The 25634-nt window shown below is 38.8% G+C and overlaps 1 protein-coding gene across 7 annotated transcripts in view; it reads left to right on the top strand.

Moving 5' to 3' along the window:
• Positions 1-25634, top strand: part of pald1a (phosphatase domain containing paladin 1a) — a 92002-nt gene that overhangs the window by 44505 nt on the left and 21863 nt on the right. For all 7 annotated transcript variants that reach the window (XM_015346462.2, XM_015346459.2, XM_015346461.2 and 4 more), the window contains exons 17-18: positions 285-356; positions 2249-2389. In XM_015346462.2, the coding sequence (XP_015201948.2) occupies positions 285-356; positions 2249-2389 (213 nt within the window). The remainder of the gene's footprint in view (positions 1-284; positions 357-2248; positions 2390-25634) is intronic.

Genomic DNA, 25634 nt, shown 5'->3' with positions numbered 1-25634 from the left:
CTCAAAAGGAAAGCTGTTTTGCATAATGATAGTATATACTGTATTTGGAGATATTCTGCCGCTTGCTAATAAAGGTGTCCACAGGGCTCTTGCAAGAGGCTGTCAGATGTGTTATGATTTTATTCATCCATCATGAATGACATCATGAACACAAATATTCCATTCTCAGCTGTCTTTTATAGGGTGGCTGTTTGCTTACTGCACTGGGCATGAGTCGTTTATTGGAATGAAATCTATGACAGCTGTCACATTATTTCAGCAAATCGCCTCCTTTCATTTTGCAGGGATTTCCTGAATTCAGTGAAGATGAAATAGTGAGTGTTCCTGATGCCAAATACACAAAAGGGGAATTTGAGGTAACATTGCTTTTCAATTTGATATCTTTGATTGCTTATTCATTGGGCTGTTCTCCATTTGAATGACATGCACTGGTTTAATTATTTTAAACACCTAATTAATGTCAATGCTTAAACTGTCATTAGCACCATATTCTGTTTTAAAGACCAGGTTATCTTTCTATCTTGAATATTATTTCAAACAATAACTAATCTTTTATTTTTTTTAGAAAAGCACTAGGGTATTTCTTTGACTTTGAGGTGAACAAAACAATAAACATAGTTTTTCCAAGTAGTGTGTAATCGGTGTTTGTTGTTTAGCTTATATCTCAAAAAGCATCTATTTGAGAGACAAAATGAGCCCTTGGGCATTAAATGTGTTGAGGTGAATCTATAGACATTGTAGTTGTATCATCTTTTTAGAAGTGGTCTGATTTGTCCAGTCATAGACAGTGGTATTCCAGTGGTTGTGTCTGTCTGAAGTGATTCATTCTAAAGACTGCTGTAAATTCTGGAGTTCTGTTGCCAAGGAGCCGTGTCAGGAAACATCGTAAGCTTGATCTTCAGTAGACGTGCAGTCCTGCTTATTTCTGGCTTGCTTGTGCAAGCTCATTTGCAGGAATACAAAGGTGGCCCTGTCCTGAGCACAGCCTTTTCATCCTGCCCGCCGTGAGCAAACTCGTCCTCCGTGGCTCTGTGGTGAAGGTTTGTGAGGTTCAAGTGGAAGCATCATTATTGGCGACCACTTGAAAGTACCAGCATTCCTTTTTTTTCCCTCTCCCAGTAGGTGCAAAGTATCTGTGCCTTATTAATAGACAGATCACATGTGCAGGGCTGGAAATCTTTGCAGCTTATGTTCTTCAGGTGATTCCAAGGAGAGTGTAAGAGGCAGTGCAATAAATTGTGTGCTAGAGTCCCTGACTGGGATGGCAGTTTGGCACGCTTACTACATCACATCATACAGACGGCTCTTCATGGAGCCCTTGAGGGGTGTGTGCCACCCAGTCAGGCTCTGATGTCATGTCTGCAGGCTGACATCCACTATAACGACACTACTGTTTAAGGTATTCCAGCCAGCAAAATCGAGGCCACTGGTTTGAATTAGTATGGGTGATGGAAACCTGTCGGCATGAATCCTCCCTTTCTCAGCGCTGTCTCGTTTCTAATTTTGTAGATGGTCTTTTTTTTTTGTGCGTGTCTGTTTCGCGGAAGTGGTAGAGAAAGGGATTGAATGTATCACGTCACCACTTTGGAAGAGGGCCTTTGCAACCTGATATTCTGTATTTTAAGTATGAGTTGTCTGCAGATGCAGCTGAACCCTTCTGCACACTCACAGTGGCTTGACAGGATGATTAAAATATGTTCATGCTGACTTTTCACATCTTTCATGTTCTGAGTGCCTGACCTCACTCTTGCCTTTATTATCACTTCCTCTGTAAGGTGTTTATGACTCTTGGTTGGTTCAAAATGACTAAATGTTACACTAAGCTTGATTCTCAGCTTCCGAGGATGACAATGGCCTTTCTCTTCTGCAACAGTATCACAGCCTCTATGTCCAGTCAGCTTCTTTCTGTATTCCTTTTTAATTCAGCCTTTTCTTTTTTCATAGAAGCTGCATAAAGGGAAAGACCATCTTTTATTTTACAGTTTTCAAGAGTGTGACTCAAGCAAGGTTATCGACGGTTTTCCGACCAATGTAATACTAGAACCAAAAAGGAAACAAAGAAAGTAGATCCAATTAATCACTTCATTCAATAATGAGCACATGTTAAACAGTGGAATCCCCTGTATTCTGGGACAGTTTTAGTTACTGTCTCCACATAAACTCCTCCATGATAATAATTTCCTGCTTCTTAATTCGTAAGAGGTACAGAGACACTTTTCACCATGTAAATCAACCCCTTTCTGTTCAGGTTGTCATGCAGTTGGTGAGACTTCTCCCCGAGGGCCACAAAATGAAGAAGGAGGTCGATATGGCCTTGGATGCTGTGAGCGAGACCATGACTCCAATGCACTATCACCTGAGAGAGATCATCATCTGCACCTACAGACAGGTAGGAAGTAGTGTGTTTGGAAGTATGTTATCATCCTCAAGTTGCAATATTAAAAATGGTTGCTCACGGCGTCCAAAGTGCACACTTGGGCGATGCGAGTTTTTTTAAATCTTCTTTTTTAAATACATTCTGATCTGTGGAAGCAGGTGACAGGCTCGTACACAGCGTCACACATTCCTTTGTGTCGGAAGAAACTATGTTGTAAAAGCTTCCAAATTCTACAACATCAGTGACAATGCATTGGATCTGTATACTTTAGCTTCAACACAAAATGTTTTGCTCTACAAGGGATTGCCAGTTTGCGAAAAAGTTGTGCTCAGGCACTGGCTGGAAATGTTTAGCGCCTGATGTTTGAATAAGATTGGTGGTGTTTAAGGAATATAAGAATTGTTATAAACAAGAGGGGGCATTTCGGCCAATCTAGCCCATTTGGTAGCTAGTAGCTGATCCAGGGATCTGAAGAGCTCATCCAGCTGTTTCTTCACGGCAGCCAGTGTTTCGGCTTCAACAGCAGGTTTGGGTTGCTTGTTTCATACTCCCACAATCCTGTCCAAGAAGTAGCTTTGGTTCTAAATGTCTCTCCTGACGTTTTGAGCTTGTTCGATTCTGCTATAACCCTACGTGTACAGAAGTTCCTCCTGTCCTCGGGTTTAAGTGCACTGTCATGCGGAGTTGAGATTCTGCTTGGCCAACAAGTACAGAGATGTTACCAGTGAGATAATGCTGTTGAACAGAGTTTGCTTTCCAGGCATTTTTTTTTTAACTTTGAAGAGCACCTGCAATTGCAAAACATTTGTAGATTTGTAATAAAATCTGACAGGACACTTAATTCGTCCATGTGGTGATGCTGTGATTTGCTTGTATTTAAACAAGGCTGCACGCTGTCTGTTAGATTTACTGCATCTCTAAAATTACAGGCTGAATCACTGAACATCTTACAATCTATCACAGGGGAGTCATGACTAAAGACATACATTCTGAACTTGAAAAGCTTTCAACCAGGATGAAACACTTTCACAGGACCTTCTCATGTCAAACCAGGAATAAATTCAAATCAAAAGATTTTGGATTCTGTGCTAGGTATTGGGTGTGCTTTATTGCTGTTTGCTCTGTGTGTGATCCTGCATATAAGACACTGATATGGCATTTAAAGAAATTCAGTTTTTCTTTCTCAAATCTGCTATTACTGTAATGAGATGGGAATTAAGTTTTTCCTTTTTCCCCGTATTTCTCATATTACCTTGAGTTTTCTGTGTTCAAACTGTTGATGCATACCTCTCCAGTTGAAGTCAATTCTCTGCTGAGTTTATTTGCTTTCATTGACAAACTATAAAAGAGCATCTTAAAGGTCGCAAGAAACGTCTATATCCTAAATCATTTAAGCAACCTTATAAAGTTAGGTTATCTGCACAAGAGACTATGCAGCAAATACAACTGCTTGAGAAATAACCTTGAAGAATCTGCCATCTACACAGCTCTGGTACATATTTTCAGTGCAGGAAATAATTTAATCCCGTTGGTTTAAAAGAAATTTGGCTCCATCTTCTCTGGAGACAAAATGGTGTCCAGGATTAAGTGACCCAGAAACACTGGGACCACTGATGACACAACTGTTTTTGTACAGGAACTCTGGAGTAGGAATTTAAACCCGACACCCCATTGTGGTGACAGGGGACACTGTTGCAGAAGGTGCTTATATTGTGTATTTAAGGCCTGCCTAGTCAGACAATTGAGAACAATAGGTATGCTGCTCCCAGATGGGTCATATGATTCAGTGGTGGGTAAAGAACCTACACACTCTATACCCTATACCCTATATAAGGGTGAATGTCCTATGTGTATTGCACAGAGGAAAATCACTATATAACAGCTCAGAATTAGTTCTTAGTTATCTTAGCAGCCCACAAAATGTGCACTGGCATTCTTCCAACACATGCAGATTAAATATCTTGTCAAATTGATTGTGATGAGAAGCAAGATAATTTTATCTTTGTCAAGGGCACGCTCAATGTTGGGAAATGAACATTTTTCAAAATGTATCAGCTGGAAGTTAAAAAGGTTGTACGAGATCACTTTATTGGCCATATACAGTTTCTTGTATTAGGAATTTGTCTTTTCGCATACCCCAACTTGCTCTCCATGAGACACACAGACAGGGAGAGAAGCTTGGGGTCAGAGCGCAGGGTCAGCCATTTATACAGCACCCCTGGAGCAGCTGGAGTTAAGGGCCTTGTTCAGGGGCCCAACTGTTGAGTAGGATTCCTCTGCCGGTCGCAGGATGCGAACCAGCAACCTTTCAGCCACAGGCGCAGATCCTTAGCCACAGAGCCACCGCACCGCCCTTGTATGTTTAATAAGCAGGGAATCTTGTACTTTTTTCAATAGAAAAATCAGTGGTCTCTGGGTGGCGGAGCTAGTATTTTCTGTTTGATTGGATTTTCTGTGACATCAGGGTGCTTTCCTGTGAAATCATTCAGCATTAACAGAATTGATTGGGGGGGGGGAGTTATCACTTTTGTCACTGAAGTTGTGCAGAAGGAAGGTAGGAATTTAACACGTTTCATGTTCTCCTGTGCACAGCTCCTTCTGCACCCCTCAGTTAAACTGCTTATTTATTCTTTACAAGCCATGAGCTGGAGACGAAAGTCCTAAATTGAACAAACTTGATCTGGAATTGCTACCCAGTTTTAAAGATCTTGTGCATAATATCTCAAACAGATCAATGAGCAGAAGCAATATTAGGTTTTGCAGAAAGATGATGAGAAAATGTATTGTGCTTCTGACCAGTTGTTGTCGTTATGACTAGTGTCGTAGGTCTGATTAATGATATAGATTGCATGATGTGTAAAAGTAAAACAATTCCAGGAAACAGGTTTTGAAAACACCGATTTAATGAGAAGAAAATGTAGAGTATCACGTTTAATTTGCTATCATATCTGATTCAATTCCCCTCCACATTAAACTGGACACTTGAAATACTGAAAATTAAGGAGGGGTGGTGGCACTAAAATACTGGATGTCCTTTGGCAGCAAAAATACGACTAGCAATGAAAAATCAAAATAGAACATAATTTTGGTTGCTGAGTTGTCATCTTCAGTATGTGACATTGAAGTGAAAGGCCTGGATGATAGTTTGCAGAAAATGTGCTCTTTCTTTGCTTCTGATTTAAAGTATTCTGCCACAAAGGGAAGGTGTTTGTTAAAATACTGAAGCTTTTTTATTTTTATTTTTTATTATTATAAGAAAGTATTTTTAATTAATGGATTTATAATTATACCTTATACGTGTATAAAGCGACACCAATACAGTTGTACTCATTATCTTTAATTTGAAGCTGATAGGTCTGGTCAGTGGACAAGATCCATTCCCAACTACAGCGTGAGGTCTCTTGAATCTTATGACGTGAATCTGTAACCTTAACCGTAAGTTATGTCTTGCATTAGTGTAGTATTTAACTTCTGAAATGAACTGTTGAGTTTTAGGATATGAGATCTGTTCTTCTAAGTATTTCTAAAATTTCAAACCTCCACTGAAACTACAGAAGGAAGAGTGGGCTTTTCACCGTATTTGGTTTCTAAACTGTATATTTTTGTTGGACAAAATCTTAGTGCTGGTAACAGCAAATTTTCAGATTAAGTAGTTTTGCAGTGAAATGAAATTCTAGCTTTGAGATGCATGTAATATTTATCTTTTATTAAAAATGAATGCTGCTTTATCTGCTTCCCCGGAATAGTTTTATTTTCACATCAAGACTTAAAGCTTGTGTGCTTTCTGATCCGTTTTTTTTTTTAATTTTCATATGTTGTATATATATGAAAATATATGTCCTATATATGAAAAAATAATTTATATGAAGGATATTGGCAAAATCCTCTCTTTATGTAGGATAGATATAAAGTTTCTAGCTTTCCTGAAATTAAATTGTATAGCTTGGGTGAAAAGTAAAGACTGAAATCAAGTCTACTGCTGAGCTTTAAAACCTGATAAAATTGACCAGGTTCTGAATTGGGATCCACTCATTTCACCTGCGGTGCGCCAGTGCCCAGCTTGCCTGAATGAAACCTAACACAAGCTGCTGGCGTTGTAATGGGTGCCTGCAAAGAGTGTGATGTTGTGATACCTAGGAAGAAAGGCTCATCCTGGCTGTCTAACCCTCTCTTTTTTTTATTTATTGTGCTAATGTTGAAGGTGTTCACAGGCACACTGTGGTCTAAGGCTTACCAAAGCCACGCAGACAGTGGGGAGCTCTGATATTTCAGGATTCAGCCGCTAACAGAGGTAGAGAGTTGACAGTACTACTACTGGCCCACAGGTGTCATGAACACACTTTGGCTTTGTGCTGCTACGCTCCACTGTAGTTCGTCAGAGGGGTATACGGGCATACACAACAGCACGTCTATCCACGTGTATCTCTCTATGCATATGATAGGAGTCGACACTGGAATGTTTTAAAATATTACAGATAAATGTTTGAAGCAAATTTTCAGTGGATATTTTTGTCTGTACTCTTATCATTACTATTTTTTTTGTCATGATTTGTAAACCTGAGAGCAATTGCCTACAGTATATTTTCATGTGATACTACAGATGCCATGACTCAAAACCAAATCCGTTCATTTAGATCCCTTCATTTGGGTGGCATTTTTTAAGTTTTTTAAGGGTTTCTAGAAGCAGCTTCTTCTCTGCCTGGTGCAAAGTATTCTTTTTCTTGACTGCTTTGCTTCTGTTTCTCCATTACTTTGGAAATGGTGACATTGTAAAGCTCATTTGTTATGAGTTAAGATTCCTTCCACTGTGACATGCAATTTGCAAACGAAGTGAACGGTTATCAACTATAGCCATTTTATAGAGAAATTGTATGTAAATTAGTGCAACAACTTTAGAGCAGCTGTGTATTATGCATCATTTTATGACAGTTTATATAATGATTCTGTCAAATAAATCAGTTCTATAGCAGAAAACTCCTGGTTTGTGGGGATGGATGGATGTAGGTCTGAGAGCTCTGTGCTTATGTAAGCTGGGGGCACCCTTCTCTTCTGCAGGAGGATCAGTGAGGTCTTTGTCTGGCTGATCTTCGTGTTAGCTCTTTCCCACAAGGCAGCAGTCCACATAGCAGGCCTGCAGGCTCTGTAAGACTGTCCCAGGGCTCAGTACAAATCTGAGGAGTGTCAGCCTCCCTGTCCAAACAAAGACCAGGCTGTGCTTTGCTGTACATTGCACCATTTAATGACTTTTAAGCTCACTTGCACCTTCGTAAAGTATATTGAATAAGAAGGCTTTGTTTCTTCCCTGTATAAATGGTCATGTTTGATCGTTTCTTTCCAGATTGTTTCTGGAGCTTTCCCTGTTAACCCCTGCCTCGGCAGAGAAGCCCTATAATATCCCCCTCAGGTTCACAGCCTGTGCTGTCCTGGGCCTTTGGCCTCTGTGAGCCTGCAGGATGGGGTGATAATTGGAGCCAGATGTGTTGAAACAGGGCTCTGCTCCAGAATAGGGGCTGAGGAAGGCACAATTGGTTCCCTTTTGGTCTTTAACAGTGGTTGGAAAATCTGTCTTTGATAGAGAAGAATGTATCTGGTTATCAGCGGTGAAAACGTAAAGGGCGCCCTTCAATTAGAATAAAAAAAAGCAGTGAACATGTAACAAATCCTAACCTCCTTCTTAGCGGTGAACTGCAACACAGACAGTACCTTTAACTGCTGACTGGTGAGCCTTGGCCAAATCACAGTTAGCCACAGATCTGAACTCCTTCTGTCAAGCATGGCTGAAATGAAAATTCACTGGAGACGCATTGTGGCTCCTCGTCTTTAGTACTTAAGAGAAAGCTTTTGGGGGAGTGTTTGGAGGTGGGGGATGGAATGGAGGACAGGATATATTCTGTGTTCATTGCTATGTGTTTAACAGCAGTCCTGCGATGTCCAGGAAGCTGAAATTCGGACACTGATTTCCTCTTTGCTTCTGTCAGGACAGGAGCTCCCATCCCCGTGCTTAGACAATGGGTTGACAGACCTGAGATCACTGACATAGGGCTTTCTTAACTGGGACTGGCCCGGGACTGGCCCGGGTTAATTGAGGAAAAACAATTGTCAGCCATCTTATCTTCTCCTGTCTTTTCATTGCCTGATAAATCTTGATTCTATGCCCCCAGACAGGCCCAGGTCCTAAAACCGTTAATTATTTTTACCTTAACTTCTCTGCATGTCTGCATGCTCTCCAGGTACATGCATATTATTCTCAGAGTGGAGACTGGTTGTAACCTTTCAGGCATGCACTTTTCTTTGTTACTCCTCCAGTGGCTTGTCTCCAAGCTTAACACGTTTCGCAGTGCTTTCTGAGTCGATCACAATAAATGAGGAAGCAGGCACCGAATCAATTATTAATATTCATCTCAATATTCATGTAAAGTTTTAATGACTTCTTCCTCGTGTGGCTTTGATGTAATTCTGTCAGAGGTCAGAAAATTGTTAAGGGGAAATTATGCCCCTATGTAATGAAGGTTTTTTTTAATGTAGTTACTGTATTTTATTGAAATAAGAAAGGTGAGAAACGAGAGGAGGCCATTGCCCAGCATTAATGGAGCTGGGTATCTTGCACCCAGTGCAATCCCATTGGCCTCACGGAATGGGCTGTAGATTCTACGATGCAGTGGTCTATTTTTAGGCCCAGTCAATCTGTGGCTGGAAGGGCATTTACTGTGGTTGGTCCTCTGGAGAATGTGTTCATTTCATGAGAAGTCTTAAGTGTAATAAAAGCAAAATATCATTTACTGTATCTGTATTTTAAGGGTGTTGCAGTGCCTTTTTTAACGTTTCTTGTAAATGACTATTCAAAACACTGATGTCTTGAATAAAAATGACTCGCTGCCTTGGATATGAGACTGTCATCATACCGTTATAGTTTTAATTTTCTGAAAATATGGACATGCGAAAGTTTGACCTGCTGGGCGTACATTGCACCTCTGCTTTTGTGCTTAGAAAAAATGAACACTCCTTATCTTGACTATAACGGACTTATTTTTTAAATGGACAAGTAATAGGTTTATTCCATGCTGAAAAGAGAAGAAAGAAAACGTTTCGGCCGTGGACCCTTCTTCAGGTGTTATTTTTTAAATACCTTCAAAGTAATCTCTGGTATATTCTAAGTTTGATATATTCATTGATGTTTTTCGTTTATCTGTGTCAATAGAATATTTCTACACAGTAATTAAAGTCACAGTATTGGAGAATGTAAGTTTCTACATATTTCTTTTAGAGAGGACCTCAGTTTTAATTTGCTGTCGATACGAATTGAACTGATTCATTGCTACATTAATCCATAGATTTATTTGTATTCCATGTAAAGCCCAATATGAAGTTTTGTGGACATAGCTAGAATGAGTATATTTGTGTTTAGCATGGAAAACGGTAAGTGGGCATGTTTTATTTGTAAATTTAAATACTGTATGTACATTAGATAAAGCCACATTAACTGGAAGTAATAGTTATTTGTCCCATGTTTGTTTTGGGCAGGAGAGAAATCTTTTTCTTTTAGAGCTGAGTTCAGAACTTCTGTTTCCTGAGTATCATTTCTGAACAAAATCATTTTCCGCTGACCAAGTTGTCTGTATTCTGAAATTAATAGCATGAGGAAAGGCGTCTAAATATATTCAGTACATAGGTCATCTTTTCAGGTGCTGTATTCAGCATTGTGGTGCAAATACAGTACAAACAGGGACTCCTTGATGTCTTCCAGGGAGGTTTTCATAATAAAGCTCTTGCAGAACAGGAGCGAACCTGGTGAGAAGTGTTCCAATCCCTGCCATAAAATGGCATTTTGCTTTGATTTTATTTTTAGAAAAAACAAAAATCCTAATGTCAGGCAGTTGTGCAAGGTGTCTCTGTTTCTGCAGAATGACATATAATCTTCCAGTAAGATTAAGCAGGATTAAATTGTGCTTAATGGTAGGCTATTGGTTTGGACCAAGTAATGGAAAAAATAATTTCAGAAAGGGGCAGAGTATTTGGACTGGACTCTCGAGGAAGGTAAGGAATGACATGAGGGAAAGGGAGAGAGGAATTAGGCGCGATGCACGGTGTGGAGGGATGAAAATTGCTGGACCGCCTCGGGCTGCGGACTGAATGCCCAGGAAGAAATCCGAAAGAAGTGTGAGGGCAGAAAGGGGAGGGAGAGGAAAGGGCGAGTTTAAGGAACTCGGTGTCTGCTGAAGAAAGTGCAGACTGGCTGTGGGCTGCAGCGAGAAGGAGGGGGGGCTTTATTCCTCAGAGGGCAGAGCAGAAGTTGGAGGAAGATGAGGAATACAGTGGAAAGCTGCCGTAGGTTCAGACATCGTAACTTTGGGAAGGCTGTTTGACATTAGAGGGCCAATTAGAACTGAGGCATGATATGATTGCCAAGTTAAATATTTTTTAAATACACCCTCGTGTTCGTGAAGCAAGTTCTTATATTTGAGATGCAGGGTACTCTTAAGGCATATGAAAGGACCTCTCAGTAATAAAAGAGACAGTGAGTTAGAAGAGCAAAGTGTTATTTTAATTTCTAATTCCCAGTGTTTTACAAGCCAGTGCCAAAGGAAATATTTACAGGAGCTGGCTGCAGAATAAGTAATTTCACCTGGGTTGCAGATCTTGTATATGTGCTGAATAGAGGAGCAGGTGAATCTGGGATTATTTGCCAACATTTTATGGTGTCATCTGTGGCATTGGGATGTCTGTTTCACAGGAATGTGTTTTATCCACAGCAGGTTTTAGTGAGAATCTCTCGATATCATTAGTTCAGTTAATCACCATCTATAGATTATCATACATGGGCAGAGTTATTAAGGAGTTATTTCAGATATTCGGCAGCTATAGTATTCTGTAAAACTATGAGCCCTGATACAGATTCAGCACTGTGAAGTTTTAAAGTTGTGAAAGGTGGTTTCACAGTGCATCTGCACTCATTTCAATACATAGTAACAGCACAATTTACGACAAGGATTCATTTAAAATGTAAAGTAAGTGCATGTGTTTTTATTGTATCGAATCTATTTGAAGACCACCTTGCTTTTATTTTATTTTGTGTTTTAAAAATATGCCATGGACTCAGAAAGGTCATGCACCTTAACACTCGCATACAGACGTTCCTACACCAGCTTGAACTAAATCCTCGAAACAGTGGTCTGAAGGATTTTCTTTTTTGTAGTAAAAACATCTCAAGCCAAATCATGAAAGTATTTGTGAGTGAGCTGAATGAACATTCAAGGTTCTGAGGAAGCTTATTGTCAAATTGTGTGTGTTTGTTCCTAGGGATAATACGTACTGTAAGAGAGAGCAGGGATCGGATTGTAGTGAGGCACCAAGAGACAAAACATGCAAAGACTAATAAGAAAAATAAGAAAAATATAACTTGCATACAATACAATTAAGTACTTTTTTGTGATCAATGATAAATAAAGAGTTCCCTTCACACCCTTTTCTGAAACTAAAATGCCCCCCCCCCCCTTGTTGCCTGTAGTTGAGATGTGAGTGGGTATATTTTTAGAATTTTATTTCTATAGGTTTGGGCTATTTGCACTTTGATAGCACTGAAAGACACAACACAGACACTGTCATGGTTAGGGAGTGACTGTATACAGTATATCAGAAAAAGAACAGAGGCACTCCCCTGCACTGCTATCAGTGTGACACAAGAACGTACTTTCCTGGTGGAGTCAGTGGCACTACCTTTGAAACTTCCAAGATAAATGCCTTTTGCTTTTCATCTCCTTTCAATGAACAGAGACTCTCCTGGGGAACAGATGTGCCCAATTCACTGAAGCATTTTTCCAAATGGCTAATGATACTGTTTCAGTGGTATACCAATTTGGTCAAACCTCTGTGTGTGGAACTGTATAGGCCCATATGTCAGCACAAAGTAAATATGCAGAATTACATTACAGATATCTTTAGAACTGAAGTATTCTAAGATCAGGCTTAATTTTCTGAAGGTTTTTTTACAATCCTTTGTTGTTAAAACATGCATTCATATTAGAATAGAAAACAGAGTTTGAATTGTATTTTCTAGCAGCACTTTGACTATCGATTGGGTCATAGAATATTTGTAAGATACCTATTTTTCATTCATATTTGCTTATTTTTTTTAAAAAAAGGAGATGCAGAGTTGTTTTTTCCACTTGGAAAGCCAATTCTGCAAGTCAATTTTAATTATTGTATTGCATCAAAGCAAAGATTAAAAAAAGTAATTTTATGACTTTTATATTTTATATTTAATTAAACATCATTCTGTTCTCAGAAATTGTTTTGAGGAAGGAAGGTTTTATGCTGCATTATAATTGCCTAACATTCACTAGCAGAACGGCTGCGCAGAGATCAAGAAAATAAGAGAAGCAACCTGGCTCCAGGCGATAATTTAAGTATTCATCATAATACCAGTTATCTGCTGTACAATGCATTCACTGTTGATCTTGATAGATGTGCAAACTGTAGTACTTAAAGCCTGTAATGTCTTAAATAATATGAAGATAATTCTGAAGATGAGAGAGCTTTCAGACACGCAGTCAGTGAGGAACCTGACAATGTAATCAAAGGTGCAGTTCAACATTGCTGTACTTGGACAAACAGGCCCTGAAGAAAGGTGAGGCCTATCCTGTCTTTCCAGGTTCAGTCTCCAGCAGGGAATTAAAGACCACTACTGGAAAGGTCTTTAATCAGACAAGGTCTCCTATCCCTTAATTTATTAAATGAATACATTTATGATTTATGATGATTTATACATTTTGACTATTCATAAAGGAAATGAACGAAGCATGCCTCTATATACCCGTTTTTGTGTGGTTAGAAAGAGATTTTCGATACAACAGAGCGAAGTCCTTCATAGCCAAATGGAAGATGCCACCCTCATAGCATGACCTCTCACAACACAAGTCCTCATCGTGTCTGCAATCTTAGACTTTTTACACATTTCATCTCGTCTTATTTATCTTGTTAAGTATGGTACGAGATATTACAGTAGGTACGATAATTATCAAAACCAAACAACAGCGTTCTTATTTTGACAGTCCACGGGTAAGAACAAGCAATGGGTGATTTTCTAATTCCCAGGAATGAATTGGAAGGTTTAACATGTAAAGTAATGGGAATATCCGTTTTTAAGAATGATCACCTTATGAACAGTTTTTTAAGGAACACGTTCGTTTGTAAATCGAGGGACAGGTGTATGTTTGTAAATTGAAACAATCAGGAGTCCAGGCAAGGTAACCTTGACAGCCATGTAGTCCCCCAGCACTTGGGCCTGTGTGTTCCTCACTGTACAGACCATTGCTCTAGTTTGTCTGTTTTGGGACCTATTATTGTGACTCATGTCTAACAATTCCCATGGTCATGGCACTCTGTGCTTGTGGTTTTGTAAGCCATTTTCAATCACAACAGGCACTGTTCAAAGCAACTGCAACTGTCATTGCTTCCCGAATTAGGCCATCATAGTTCTGATCTGCGGAATAATAGTCAAAACTCTGCTCTGCACTTCTTTTCTCCCTAAGGGCTTGTGTTCCAGAACCTACCCTTGGCTCAGGTGGTCCCAGGGATTTGAGCACACAATATGAGATGAGATCACTTTATTAGTAATATACAATTTCTTGCATTAGGAATTTGTCTTTTCCGCATACAGTGGCTGTCAAAGTAAGGCTAAGGTGGCTTTACTGCAAGGACTTCCAATAACAAGAACACTCTCAAGCTACCCCATGGCTACCAAGCAACTCTGCTACCATTGGAACTCTGCATAATCTCCAAATTTAAACATTAGCACCCAGTGAGCCTATTTGCAATCATAAATAGGCCTTTTGTTGGCCTCTAGCGGCGGATATGCTGCTACTACAGTCCTTTTTATACCAGCCTGCCACAGTGTGGTTTTAAATGTCTTAAGGAGTCTGCAAAGGTGTCAATATATATATATAAAATGTGCTTCGATACATGATCTCTAGTCTCTGCTGGTTTTGAACAGTGCCAGTTGCAGTAGACATGGGGACTATACGAGCCATCCAGGTCATTCCTTATTTAGGTATAAAATGGCATGGGGAACTGGGGTTTTCTGCCTTCCCAGTGGGGATCTGAGATTCAGATTGTGGGTGTGGATATGCTGCATTTCATATGATAAGAATGTGCTGCCAGCACAGTGATTGCAATCTATCAGGTGAAACGACTGTAAGTGTTGCACTGCCCACCACCCAGTTATGATAGGACTATGTTATGAAAAATCTCTTGTGGCCATGCCATCATAATATCAAAGTGGATAATTTACTTCCTTTGGTCATATTTTGAACATCAACGAATGACATGTATACATAGCAAAGTGTTTTTAATTTTTCTTTCTTCTTTTCAGTCACAGGACTTATGGAGCCTGAAAGTTTAGTTGATGTTGCAGGAACTAGTGTTTTGCTCCCCAATGAATACCCTTTGAAGTAAATGTGTGTACTTTTGTCCTTCATACACTATCAAAAGTTCATAGATGCTAAAGTGTGGATGTGCAACATAACAGAAGCTCATATGAAGAGAGCAAATTAAAGGTTTTATTAGCAACATTTTAAAGTCATTGATCTGGTTTTTAAAATTAGACTTATTTTAGCACAGAATTATTTTGATTCATGAATAATAGCTGTGTATCAGATTCTCCTAGATGACAGCAGTGGGTATTCCACTTGTACTACGTTATGTGTGGGAAACTGTTCTGCTAGCAAGCTGCTGGTCTTTGAGATGCTTCTTAAAATACAGAGAGAACTAATGAAGCAATGAGCTTAGACAGCGTGTGGGTTTTTCTTGTGGAAAAATCTTCTTATGGGAACAGGGTGTATAATTTTTGAGGAGTGGATGTTGGAAGTAAATTAAAATAATTTAAGGTTTCCACGTTTTCTGTGGAAAACATAAATTATTGATGTACAGTCCCTTTGTGAACCCCATTGATAAAAGAGCAAGTTGAGTTGTCAATATGATCACAAGCCAGAATTTACAATGTTAATTAGAAATTTAATTAGCACCCAATAGCAAAATTGATTTAAGCTACATACAATGTTTTGAATTATTGTCATTGATTCCTGCTTACTCACTTATTGAATAGTATCACAAAAGGAAAACTCCTGTGTTATTTTGCCAAGTGAATTTAATTATTTTACTGAATATATTATAGGCTTCACATCTTTAATTAGTTTATTATATCAAGAAACCCATACTGATTTATTGGAGAAAACAACACAAAGACATTTAGCATGTGTTATAAACTTGAAGGTTTTAAAAACCTGTTTTTTGGTTGCAGCTCTGTAATTAGTGTTCACTGATTTCAGATTTGAAACGTCACAGCTCAGAGGACACATCCATATATAGTGTCAAACTTTAGACACACTTTACCAGTCTAGACTACAGAATGGACTCCTGTAAAAGCCACACTGATGTCTTTATTCTTTGAAAGTTAAGCTCTCACAGCAAAGTTAAATACTGTTTTTTTGGAGGGTGTGTCTACTGTTTAAAGCTATAAGTTTAAATAACTATAAATAGAACTTTGCTTTTAAAAACTTACTGGACTCTTATTTATCTATTTCTCTGTATGTTAATCTACTTACTTTACTCTCTGTGTCTACATATTTATAATCAACCTGGGAAAAACATCTGTAAGCTGTGTAAGTTAACTGTGAATTACAAATTATTCTCAGATGTTGTACTTCATGAGAAATTCTATAAACTAGCAAAGTGAAATTAAACAGAAAAAGATTCAGATTCAACCATGAAAATGCTTAGAGTGACACATTTTCATCTAAATATCTTATAGTTAGAATTTATAGGTAATTCAATACAGGGTGCATGAACCATATTTGAATTTCAATAAGTTGCATCCATAATGTTTCTAATTATTCACTTTACTGATGTCATAAAATATTACATATGTGTAGATAAGAGTTTGGGTGGAATTTTCCACTTTCAAATTTCATATGAATTCAACAAGCTACATAACAAAATAAGGTAAAACAGATGTGGAAAGAATGTGTTTTCTATGGACGTTTTCGAAAAACTCAATGTGAAACTATTACATCACATGTAGCAAGAAAAGAGTCGACATTGATTGCGTATGTGAATTAGACTTGGGGAAATATTAGTGAGTAGTGAACACAATCAGTGCAATGAAATTCAAGCTGCAAGGCATCTCAATTATTGGCGTAATTGAAAGCATGTGTAATTTATTCTGCTTAAAGCAGATGTTTTCTCAATAAACATCCCGTCTTTGATAGGTTGTAGAAAAAGGTATTTCTTGAAAGCTGCAGCTTGGAGCAGATGGGTTTTCAATTTGAAACCAGCATTGAGTTTCATTATGATAAAAATTCATTGGACAGCCCTACAAATTCATTAGACAGGGATAGTACTAATAACGTGTATGTGGAACTAACTGCTGAAAGCAGAAGAGTTACTTGGCTGCACTAGTGAGTTGTTACAATACAGAAGTGCAATAGGTCAGAGTTTCCCAATTCTGAACCTGGAGGACCACACACCTGTTGCTTTTTGTTCCAGCTGAGCTTTCAGTTAACTACCCGAACCCTTAGTTGACTTAACTATCGGATTAATTTGAAGAGTTTGACTGTTTTCAGCTCTTATGTGCTGGAGGCCGCCATTTACCTCTTTCATAAACAAAATTAGAGTTCACAATTTTGACTAGAAAAAAGTTACACATCTTTGAACCTTTATTGGAGCAACCACGTCTGCTACATTCTATTTGATCATTAAGCTGGGCTGGAAGGAAAACTAGCAGGTATGTGGGCTTACAGGGCTCAAACTGGGAACCCCTGCTTTAGGTAATTTGAAAACGTCAAGTAAAAAGCTGTGATATTCAAATAACGTAACAGCAATGTCTTCTACATTTTGTAATATGTGCTGCATATCAGTCAGTGAGGTTTCATCTGCAAAGTGAACCTTGGTTGATTTGGAAATTGTGTTGCTTTATCAGACATGTCTCTGTATTGTGCATAATGTTCGAGATCAGCTCTGTAACGGTGAATCTTCTTGCGCATTGACCAGCACGGTTTGCAACAAACTGCATGTCTCTTTTGGAAATGCATGGATTCAGAACAGTCCGAAATTAAATCTTTACCTTTACAGAAAACTCCAGAGGAAAATGCTTCTATCTATGGGCACATATGGGAAAGAACAGTGGCACAGTGTTTGGCACTGCCCTCTTTCACTGTGGAGTCTGTGTGTTGTCCCCGTGTTCACATGGGTTTCCTCTGGGTGCTCAGGTTTTCTCCCACCGTCCAAAGACTGTGTGAGTGTGTGTGTTTGCCCTGAGATGGACAGATATTCTGTCCAGGCTGTATCCAGACGTGCACCATCGCTTCCTGGGATGGGCTCTGGCTCTCCTGCAACCCTGAATCAGATGAAGCAGTTAGAAATTTGTATGGATGGACATCATCACATTTCATCTCTCATTAACCCGCTTTTTGGCTAATCCCGGGCTTTTGAGTCACTGTATCTTCAGTAACTGAGTTTAGTTCTTTATCTTTCGTAACAACTGAGAGGGTATTTTATAGTCACATCCTATCAGATTAAACCATAAAACCATATGATCCTAATTCTAAAGCTCTAGCCGAAGAGGATAGTCAAACAATGTTCTTTTTTACTGGTGACATTCATAAATGCTAATCTGACTGGGGCATAATATTGTTGAAAGAAATAGTATTAGTGTAAGGAAACAAGATGGTGCTTTGTAAAACAACATTTGGAAATTTATGGACTTGTATGGTAAAGAGATTTAGCACAAACTAGACAGCTAGAATTGGAGTGGAAACTGAGTGCGATTTCTTCATTAAAATGCTGTTTTCATCTTTTGTTAATTAAGATCTTTTTTTTTCTGAGCGTTCACAATGAGCCTCCGCCTCTTAAAAGGCTCCACACACCCCAACCATCCTTTTATGTGAGCATTTTGATTCATTTTTCGGAACACCACCCAAAAATATCCCTGAAGAAGCCCTTCCATCTTGAGACCAGATGGGGCTGATTTCTCACAGCTGTGCGCCCCATCATGTAGCAACAATCAAAGCCTAGCTCCTATTGTCATGTTTTTTTGTTGAATACAAAATAGGCATTTGAAATTTGGTGCAACATTTGAAGAAAAGCTGTACTTGGTGAACACTGGAAAGATGATATGATATGATATTAATATGATCTTGCCAGCCATTCCTTTAATATAGATGGGTCTGGCTATGCATTAGGAAGAAGCAGAAGTGCATTTAAAACCGAGCACTGGAGACTCTTCTTTACCCAAAAGGTTGTGGGAGTAGAGACAAGCTACCCAGCTATGTTTTTGAAGCCGACACCCTGGTTTCTTTCATGAAAAAACTGAATGAGATCCTGGGATCAGTTAACTACTAACTACCAAACAGGCAAGATGCACCAAATGGCCTGCTCTTGTGTATCCTATCTTATGTTATTAAGAAGGAAAAAAAATGTCCATCCATCTATTTTCTAACTGCTTCATCTAAATCAGGGTCATGGGGAGACCCTGAGCCTATCCTGGCAAGCAACGGGTGCAAGGCCGCATGCACCCTGGATGGGTTGCCAGCCCATTGCAGGGCACACACAGACACAGACACACACACTCAATCACACCAGGGCCTGGTGTTGCACTGTATCATGCACTTTTAACCAGCCTGTTTGCGCATTAAAACTGACTTTCCCAAGTGTTTAATAATTGCATTACTGTTTTGTTGCCACAACAGAAGCCAGGATTTACATGGAAATTCCAGCTCTTCTGTAATAGGCATCCCCAACCGTGTGGCTGCCTGTCACTTGAACTTCCAAGTATTGAACTTGGACCTAGACTTACAATATTGTTTAGTCTAGCACGTGGCTGTGGTCTTCTGCTTTCTGTAAGAGATTTTTTTTGTTTCCATTTGTTTTGTTTTTCTGCTTACCTCCCTGAATTGCAGTGACCATAATCACAGGGGTCACAATAAAAATTCAGTTAATGTTGCAGGAGCCAGTGTTGTGCTTCCTCTTGAATCCCAGCCAAGACTGAAGAAGGGCTTGAATGGTATTCCATTTATTTTTTTAGCTTTCTCTTTGAAAGTGTGCACCTTTTGTCATTACTCATATCTAAATGTCGTAGGCACTTAAGTTTGAATTTGCACCATAAGGCTTATAGAAGCTGAGGGGAAGAGACTTTAATCAAGATTATTGTATTTTATGAGTAACATTTCAGAATCATTGATCTGGTTTTTAAAATAAGATTTCTTTTAACACAGAATCCAGAACTCATATTGGTTCATGAATAATATATGTGTATCAGGTTCCTTTAAATGACAGTGGTGGGTCTTATACTTGTAGCATGTGTGGGAAACTGTTTTACTGTAGCAGGAAAATTCTGCCAGTGAGCTGTGGGTCTGAGATGATTCTGAAAATGCTGAGAGAACTGAATGAAGCAATAAGTTTAGACAGCTTGTGGGATTTGTTGTGGGAAATATCTTATGGGAACAGGGAGTGTAATCTTCAAGGTGTAGATGTTGGAAGTAAATGAATGCAATTTGAGGTTTCTGTGTTTTCTCTGGAAAAGATGAATCAGTGACGTACAGTGCCTTTGTGAACCCCATTTGTACAAGAGCAAGTTGAGTTTTTCATTTGATCACAAGCCAGGATTAGTAATGTTAACTAGAAATTTAATTAACACCTAAATAAAAATTATTCTCGAAACTGAGGAATATCTTAAAGTAACAATATATATAGAGGTTTAGGTGGGTAGCTGCATCAGCATGCGTAGGCTGCAAAGGAACAAGTAATAGGTTTATTCCATGCTGAAAAAAGAAGAAAGAAAACACAACATTTCGGCCGTGGAGCCTTCTTCAGGTGTCACAACAACAGCTCCACGGCTAAAACATTGTGTTTTCTTTCATCCTTTTTCAGCACGAACTAAACCTATTACTTGTTCCTTTGCAATATATATATACAGGGAGAGGTTGGACAATAATGGGTCTAGTTTTGTTTTCAGTGAGCATTGCTTAATAAATGTATGTAAATGCTTTTATACAGTAGCTCTAGTTTGGTGTCAACAGCTGGTTATGAAAACTGAAATTCAGAATTTTTACACTGCTGAGTGTACAACATCCCATAAAAAGCGTAAAGACAACCTGCGTCTTTGAGCACATTGTGGAAAACCTGGAAACGGGATATTTTGAGGGGCCTGGGGATGTGGGTGACCATTGCCAAAAGGGAAACTTTATCCCTCGGCCATTGCAATAATAACGTGGCACAGCAGGAGTATGAGATTTCATTACTTGTAGGGAGGAACAATTGAGGGTCTTATGGGCTCTGAGTGGTGGATCTGACACACACATATGGCTCTGGACTCCGGACTGGAAAATAAGGGCTGTGCGCTCAACCAGCTGCTAAAACAGTGCCAGAATTGACTTTTTTTTCCAGAAATCTGAACTTGGGCCTGAACTTGTAATTCACTATTGATAGAAATTTCTGCGATGCATGTTTATTATTTTGTAGGCTACGAACTATAACCTTTTTGGGGAACATGAAAATGGAAATTTCTCATAGGTAACTATGGATATGAGAATATGCTTAAAGCGGTGCGTCACACATCACGTGCAGATATAAATTGGTTGAGTTGTTCCACATTATGGAATCGTGTCTCAAATGGCAGGTTACAGCAGTGGATCATTTTTGTGCCAATTTAAAAAACATTGATGGGTCTCCTGTTCTAAATTAGCAGCTGGTATGTGAGATAACTGTGAAATTCTAGAATAATTAAAATGGGAAGCCTTTAACAATACATTAGCTATTGAACTATGACTGTAAGGTTTTCAAAGACTGTGGGATTTTTAAGTGTTTGCCTCAATGTGCTTTGGTATATGCAATCATGAAGTGCATCTCTGTACATAATGTGATTATACAGTAGGTGAATAATGCTTAACTCACTGAGCCCAACACTGAGTTCAATGAAACAGTCCAAGAACTAATACAAAGTGTAAGTCCCAGTGCTGTGAGGCTCCAGCTCTGGGTTTATTAAAGACTGAAGGTAACAGTAAAAGTGGAGGTTACCTAATACCTTCTATTGCAGACTAACAGGAAATTAAAGATTCAAGAGAACTGGTGTGTGTTTTGAGATCCCCTGTCTCTGTATAGTGCAGCAATTCATAAGTAAAAAAAAAGCTTGTCTTGTGGCTAGATGATTAAAAAGAAAAGCTGGATCATGGGAATGTAGACGTGAATGTTTTATAGCACTGATTTCTTTAAGAGCGTAATACGGTCGTTTGCTTTGATGTGGTTGGAATTATTCGAAGAACAGCATCAATGTCATCATCCGCTAAGGAAATTAGTCTGTTGTACAGATATTGAATTATCCTAGATAATATCCTAGATACTGCCAACTGAAACATAATTACCTGTGCCATCTAGGATGTCATCCACTTCTATTACAGTGCTGAGAACAAATTGGTAAAGAATGAAAGATTATGAGGACAATGTGTACACAGAAATAATATGAGGATTAAATTGTTGCAGTGATTTACCATCGTATCCGATATCAGCCGGAGCTGCATGGAATTACCGTCAACTGTGAGAAATGAACATGTGGAGAATTATATTACACAGGTAGAATAAATAAATGTCCCTAATTTCAGCTGGATTTCAATAAGGCAAAGTAGACATTACTCATAGTGGTGGGCCTCTGTCTTCTTCCTCATAATTGGAAATTGATAATACTGTACATGCTAAGAGCTCAGCACAAACTTCAGAAATCCAGATCCATTGTAATAAACACCTGCATGGTCCCTTTCCCCTGCACTTTACTGTGTCTTTTTTAATTCAGCACTACATTAGAAAACGATGAGTTTGAAAAGGTGAAGGTAAGAAACTACTTTTAGGACTCTCAAAGAAATCAGTATTCAGTTGAGTATTGTATTGTGTCGAGGAAAGGAAGATAAGGTAAGGTTCTTTCTGGTTGTGTAAGTAAAGTTGCATGCACGTAGGGTTTTGCACGTGCATGGTAAATCTTTTTAGAATTTCTCAGGTAATTGCTCTTATTATATTTTTTATATAATGATCTCTAAGATATGGATGGCTCTCGGTGCCGATCTGGTGATACAGTGTTTCATCCCAGAGAAAAAGGGATCTGTTATTTATGATTCAATATTCAGCAGTCTGTTACATATCTCTCTAATTAGTACATAAAAGTTCTGCATCCAAATGTTCTCAGGACCTAGCAGTCTTAATTACTTTAAATTCTAGTCAACGTTATTTTATATAGGCTGTAGTAGTTCAGGTGGGTAGCTGCATCAGCATGCGTAGGCTGCAAAGGAACAAGTAATAGGTTTATTCAATGCTGAAAAAAAGAAGAAAGAAGACACAACATTTCGGCCGTGGAGCCTTCTTCAGGTGTGGGTGCTCACACCTGAAGAAGGTTCCACGGCCGAAATGTGTTTTCTTTCTTCTTTTTTTCAGCATGGAATAAACCTATTATTTGTTTCTTTTATATACCTTACTTATAAGTAATTCTCTCATAAAGCTTTAGAATAGATAAAACACTCATCACAGTAACATAACATAAAACAAAGTAAATTTCAAAACCAAGACAATAAGGGGTATACAGAAGCAACAGCCTATTTTTCCTAACAAAGATTTCAAGGGTGCAAAACCCTAATGTGTAACCCTAATGTTCCGTCGTGAATTGCGAGTACATACTATTTGTATCGATGGTTTCTTTCATTCATGTGCAAAAAACACATTGGTTAATTAACAGACTCGTGAATCTCTACAACAATTTAATACGTTTTACGTTCATTGCATCATTTTTGTAATCAATATAGACTTGATGCAAATGCATGAGATTTTCAGACCAAGGCGTCAGACCGTGAGATTTGGTGCCTATGTGTGAGACCTGAGAGCTATGTGATTCCGTACCATCACACCTGCTGGCTGGCAAAGGGGCTTGCGGTGTATTACTATGAAACACTATTTCAGTACAGATTCTTGTTTACATTTTGTTGGCATTCATGCATTTGTTTGGCCAGGCGGCGCTGATTTTCGGCCAGGTGGCCCGCCTGGTCTGTATACAACTGTAGGAAACCCTGACAGAAACGCAGTTTGATGGAAGTCGTCTGGTGAACTTGTAGCCATTTTGCATTTTGTGTTAAGCTAAAAGTTGCTCCTTGTAGATATGCTTTTTAGTACAAAATATATCCTTTTACCTTTTGAATGTGTAGAGAGGAAAGAAATTAGGTTAATTTTGACACCTAACAGTTAATGAATTAGGTTTGATGGATTAGCTACTATAACACTTAATATTGGCTGCTCTGGTATAGTTTATATCACGCTGTTGAGATTAAAGGTTTGAATATTGTGATCAAAGTGAATTCAACACAGCTACACGATCAGCTTGGTTTCTTTTCAAGCAAATTGGTTAGGAAACTGTAGTGGAGGCTTTGATATTTAAGACTTGGACATTGGTGTACATTATGGTATCTCAATCATTACTCATGTTCATAAGAAAACTAAAAATAGTATTTGCTACAGTGTATTTTATGTTAAATGTGGAATCAGTCCTCCAGGATCTGCCTTGGTTTCACAAATTCAGGATGTATTTGTGCACTACAGCCAAATTTATTATATTCATACAGTAAAAGTACAGTGGTTAAAATTGGTTAACAACTGCAAAAATCCATTTAGGCCATTTGTAAAGTTATTGCAAGAAATGATAAGGAAATGTTTTTTTTTTTTTTAAGTCTACCCTGATGCCAGCTTGGCGTAACGGTGTAGTGAGAGTGGTTACGGTCTAAAGTTGTAATGAGGACAAGCTTTGTCTGGAGTGATTATATATTTAGAACAGGATGAATAGCTGGTTGTCCCTGCAGACTTGGTAACCTTGGTGGAGAGGGCTGATACCTTGAAACTCATATTAGCCTTTTACCTCTGGACCCCATCAGCCTGATAATTGACTACATATGTCTAGTGCATATTGCTTTATTTCCATTCTGTCTTTCAAGAAAGGGCAAAAGCTCCTTGTCTACGCATTCATCTTTAAAACTACATTGCAGATTTATTTTTATGTTTGAAATTCTTGCTTTTTGTTGAAATCCCAGTTCTTTCACTTTAAAAATCAGGACAGGTTTTTTTAAAAACAATTTTTTAAAACATTCACAGAGTTTGTTTCTCAAGTCTGGAGGGAACTGGGTTTCTAGGCACTTGCATAATGTCATTTTTGATTAAGTTACTGGAGAGAATTTGTCATCTGCACAGATTTTATTGTGCTGATCAATATCGTTCTTTTTGATGCACTCCCCTTGAAGCTCTTTCTGACAAGGATGCTGGTCAGTCAGAAAACCCTCCTTGGGGTTTGTGTCTGAAACGTGAAGAAAAATGAAGATGGCTGAATGGTCTGCTCGTCTCCACAGCTGCTCAAAATAAAAACACAGCTGGGTTCTTGGGATGTGGATGACGGAGAAGCTGGATGCTTAGGATGTGGACTGAGGGAGACCTGTTGCGTACGTGAGGGTCTCCTGTGCAGGCAGCACATTTACAGCATGAGAAAAAAAAAGCCTGCACTTGCCCCTTCAAAGGTCAAAAGGTCAGAGGAGCATAGGGCAGAGGGGTCATGAACGTGTAGTTCCCAAGGCCACCAGGGGCTGTTCGCCAGGAAGGTGTTTTGACTCTTAACCGTCTTGAGACCTTTAGCTGTGTGCCTGTGGGAAATTGCTGTGGAGACAGGACCCTCCCCTGAAACATCCGTTCTAACTGCAGAAGAATGAAATATCCAGGAAGGGTAATTGGTAGAGACTTGTTTGGCTGTTTTATGCAGCTTTCCACCACTGAATTGTGCATTCTAAGCCGAGATCTCCATGGCTTGTTTTAGTTGTTTTTTTTACATGTACAATATCTGAACATGATCAAGCATTTAATGTAGAGTTTAGACACTGGTAACCAATCTAATGATTCCTACAAAAATTCCCTTTCTTACAAACTATCACTGTGTAGTATTACTGTAATCAAATCTGTGCAACGAATGGTACAATAAGTGTGTACGTTCTGAGTTATTTCTGAAACACACTACATCATGCTACAAATGTTTACTGTTCTTAACAGATTTGAATATTTTTTCTCTACTTGAGTTTGTGGAAAAAAAAATGGTCTTTGCTAATACAGTATCTCTATCTTGCTCTTTTGGTCTCTTGGTCTGGAGATGTTTTGTCTTCAAGCACAGACCGCCTCTATTGGTTCTGTTGAGGTGCAGATGGCT

Source organism: Lepisosteus oculatus, chromosome 4, assembly GCF_040954835.1.
Source record: "Lepisosteus oculatus isolate fLepOcu1 chromosome 4, fLepOcu1.hap2, whole genome shotgun sequence".
Lineage (NCBI taxonomy): Eukaryota > Metazoa > Chordata > Actinopteri > Semionotiformes > Lepisosteidae > Lepisosteus > Lepisosteus oculatus.
The sequence above is the reverse complement of the archived record's forward strand: the minus strand, read 5'-3'. Positions and strand labels throughout refer to the sequence as shown.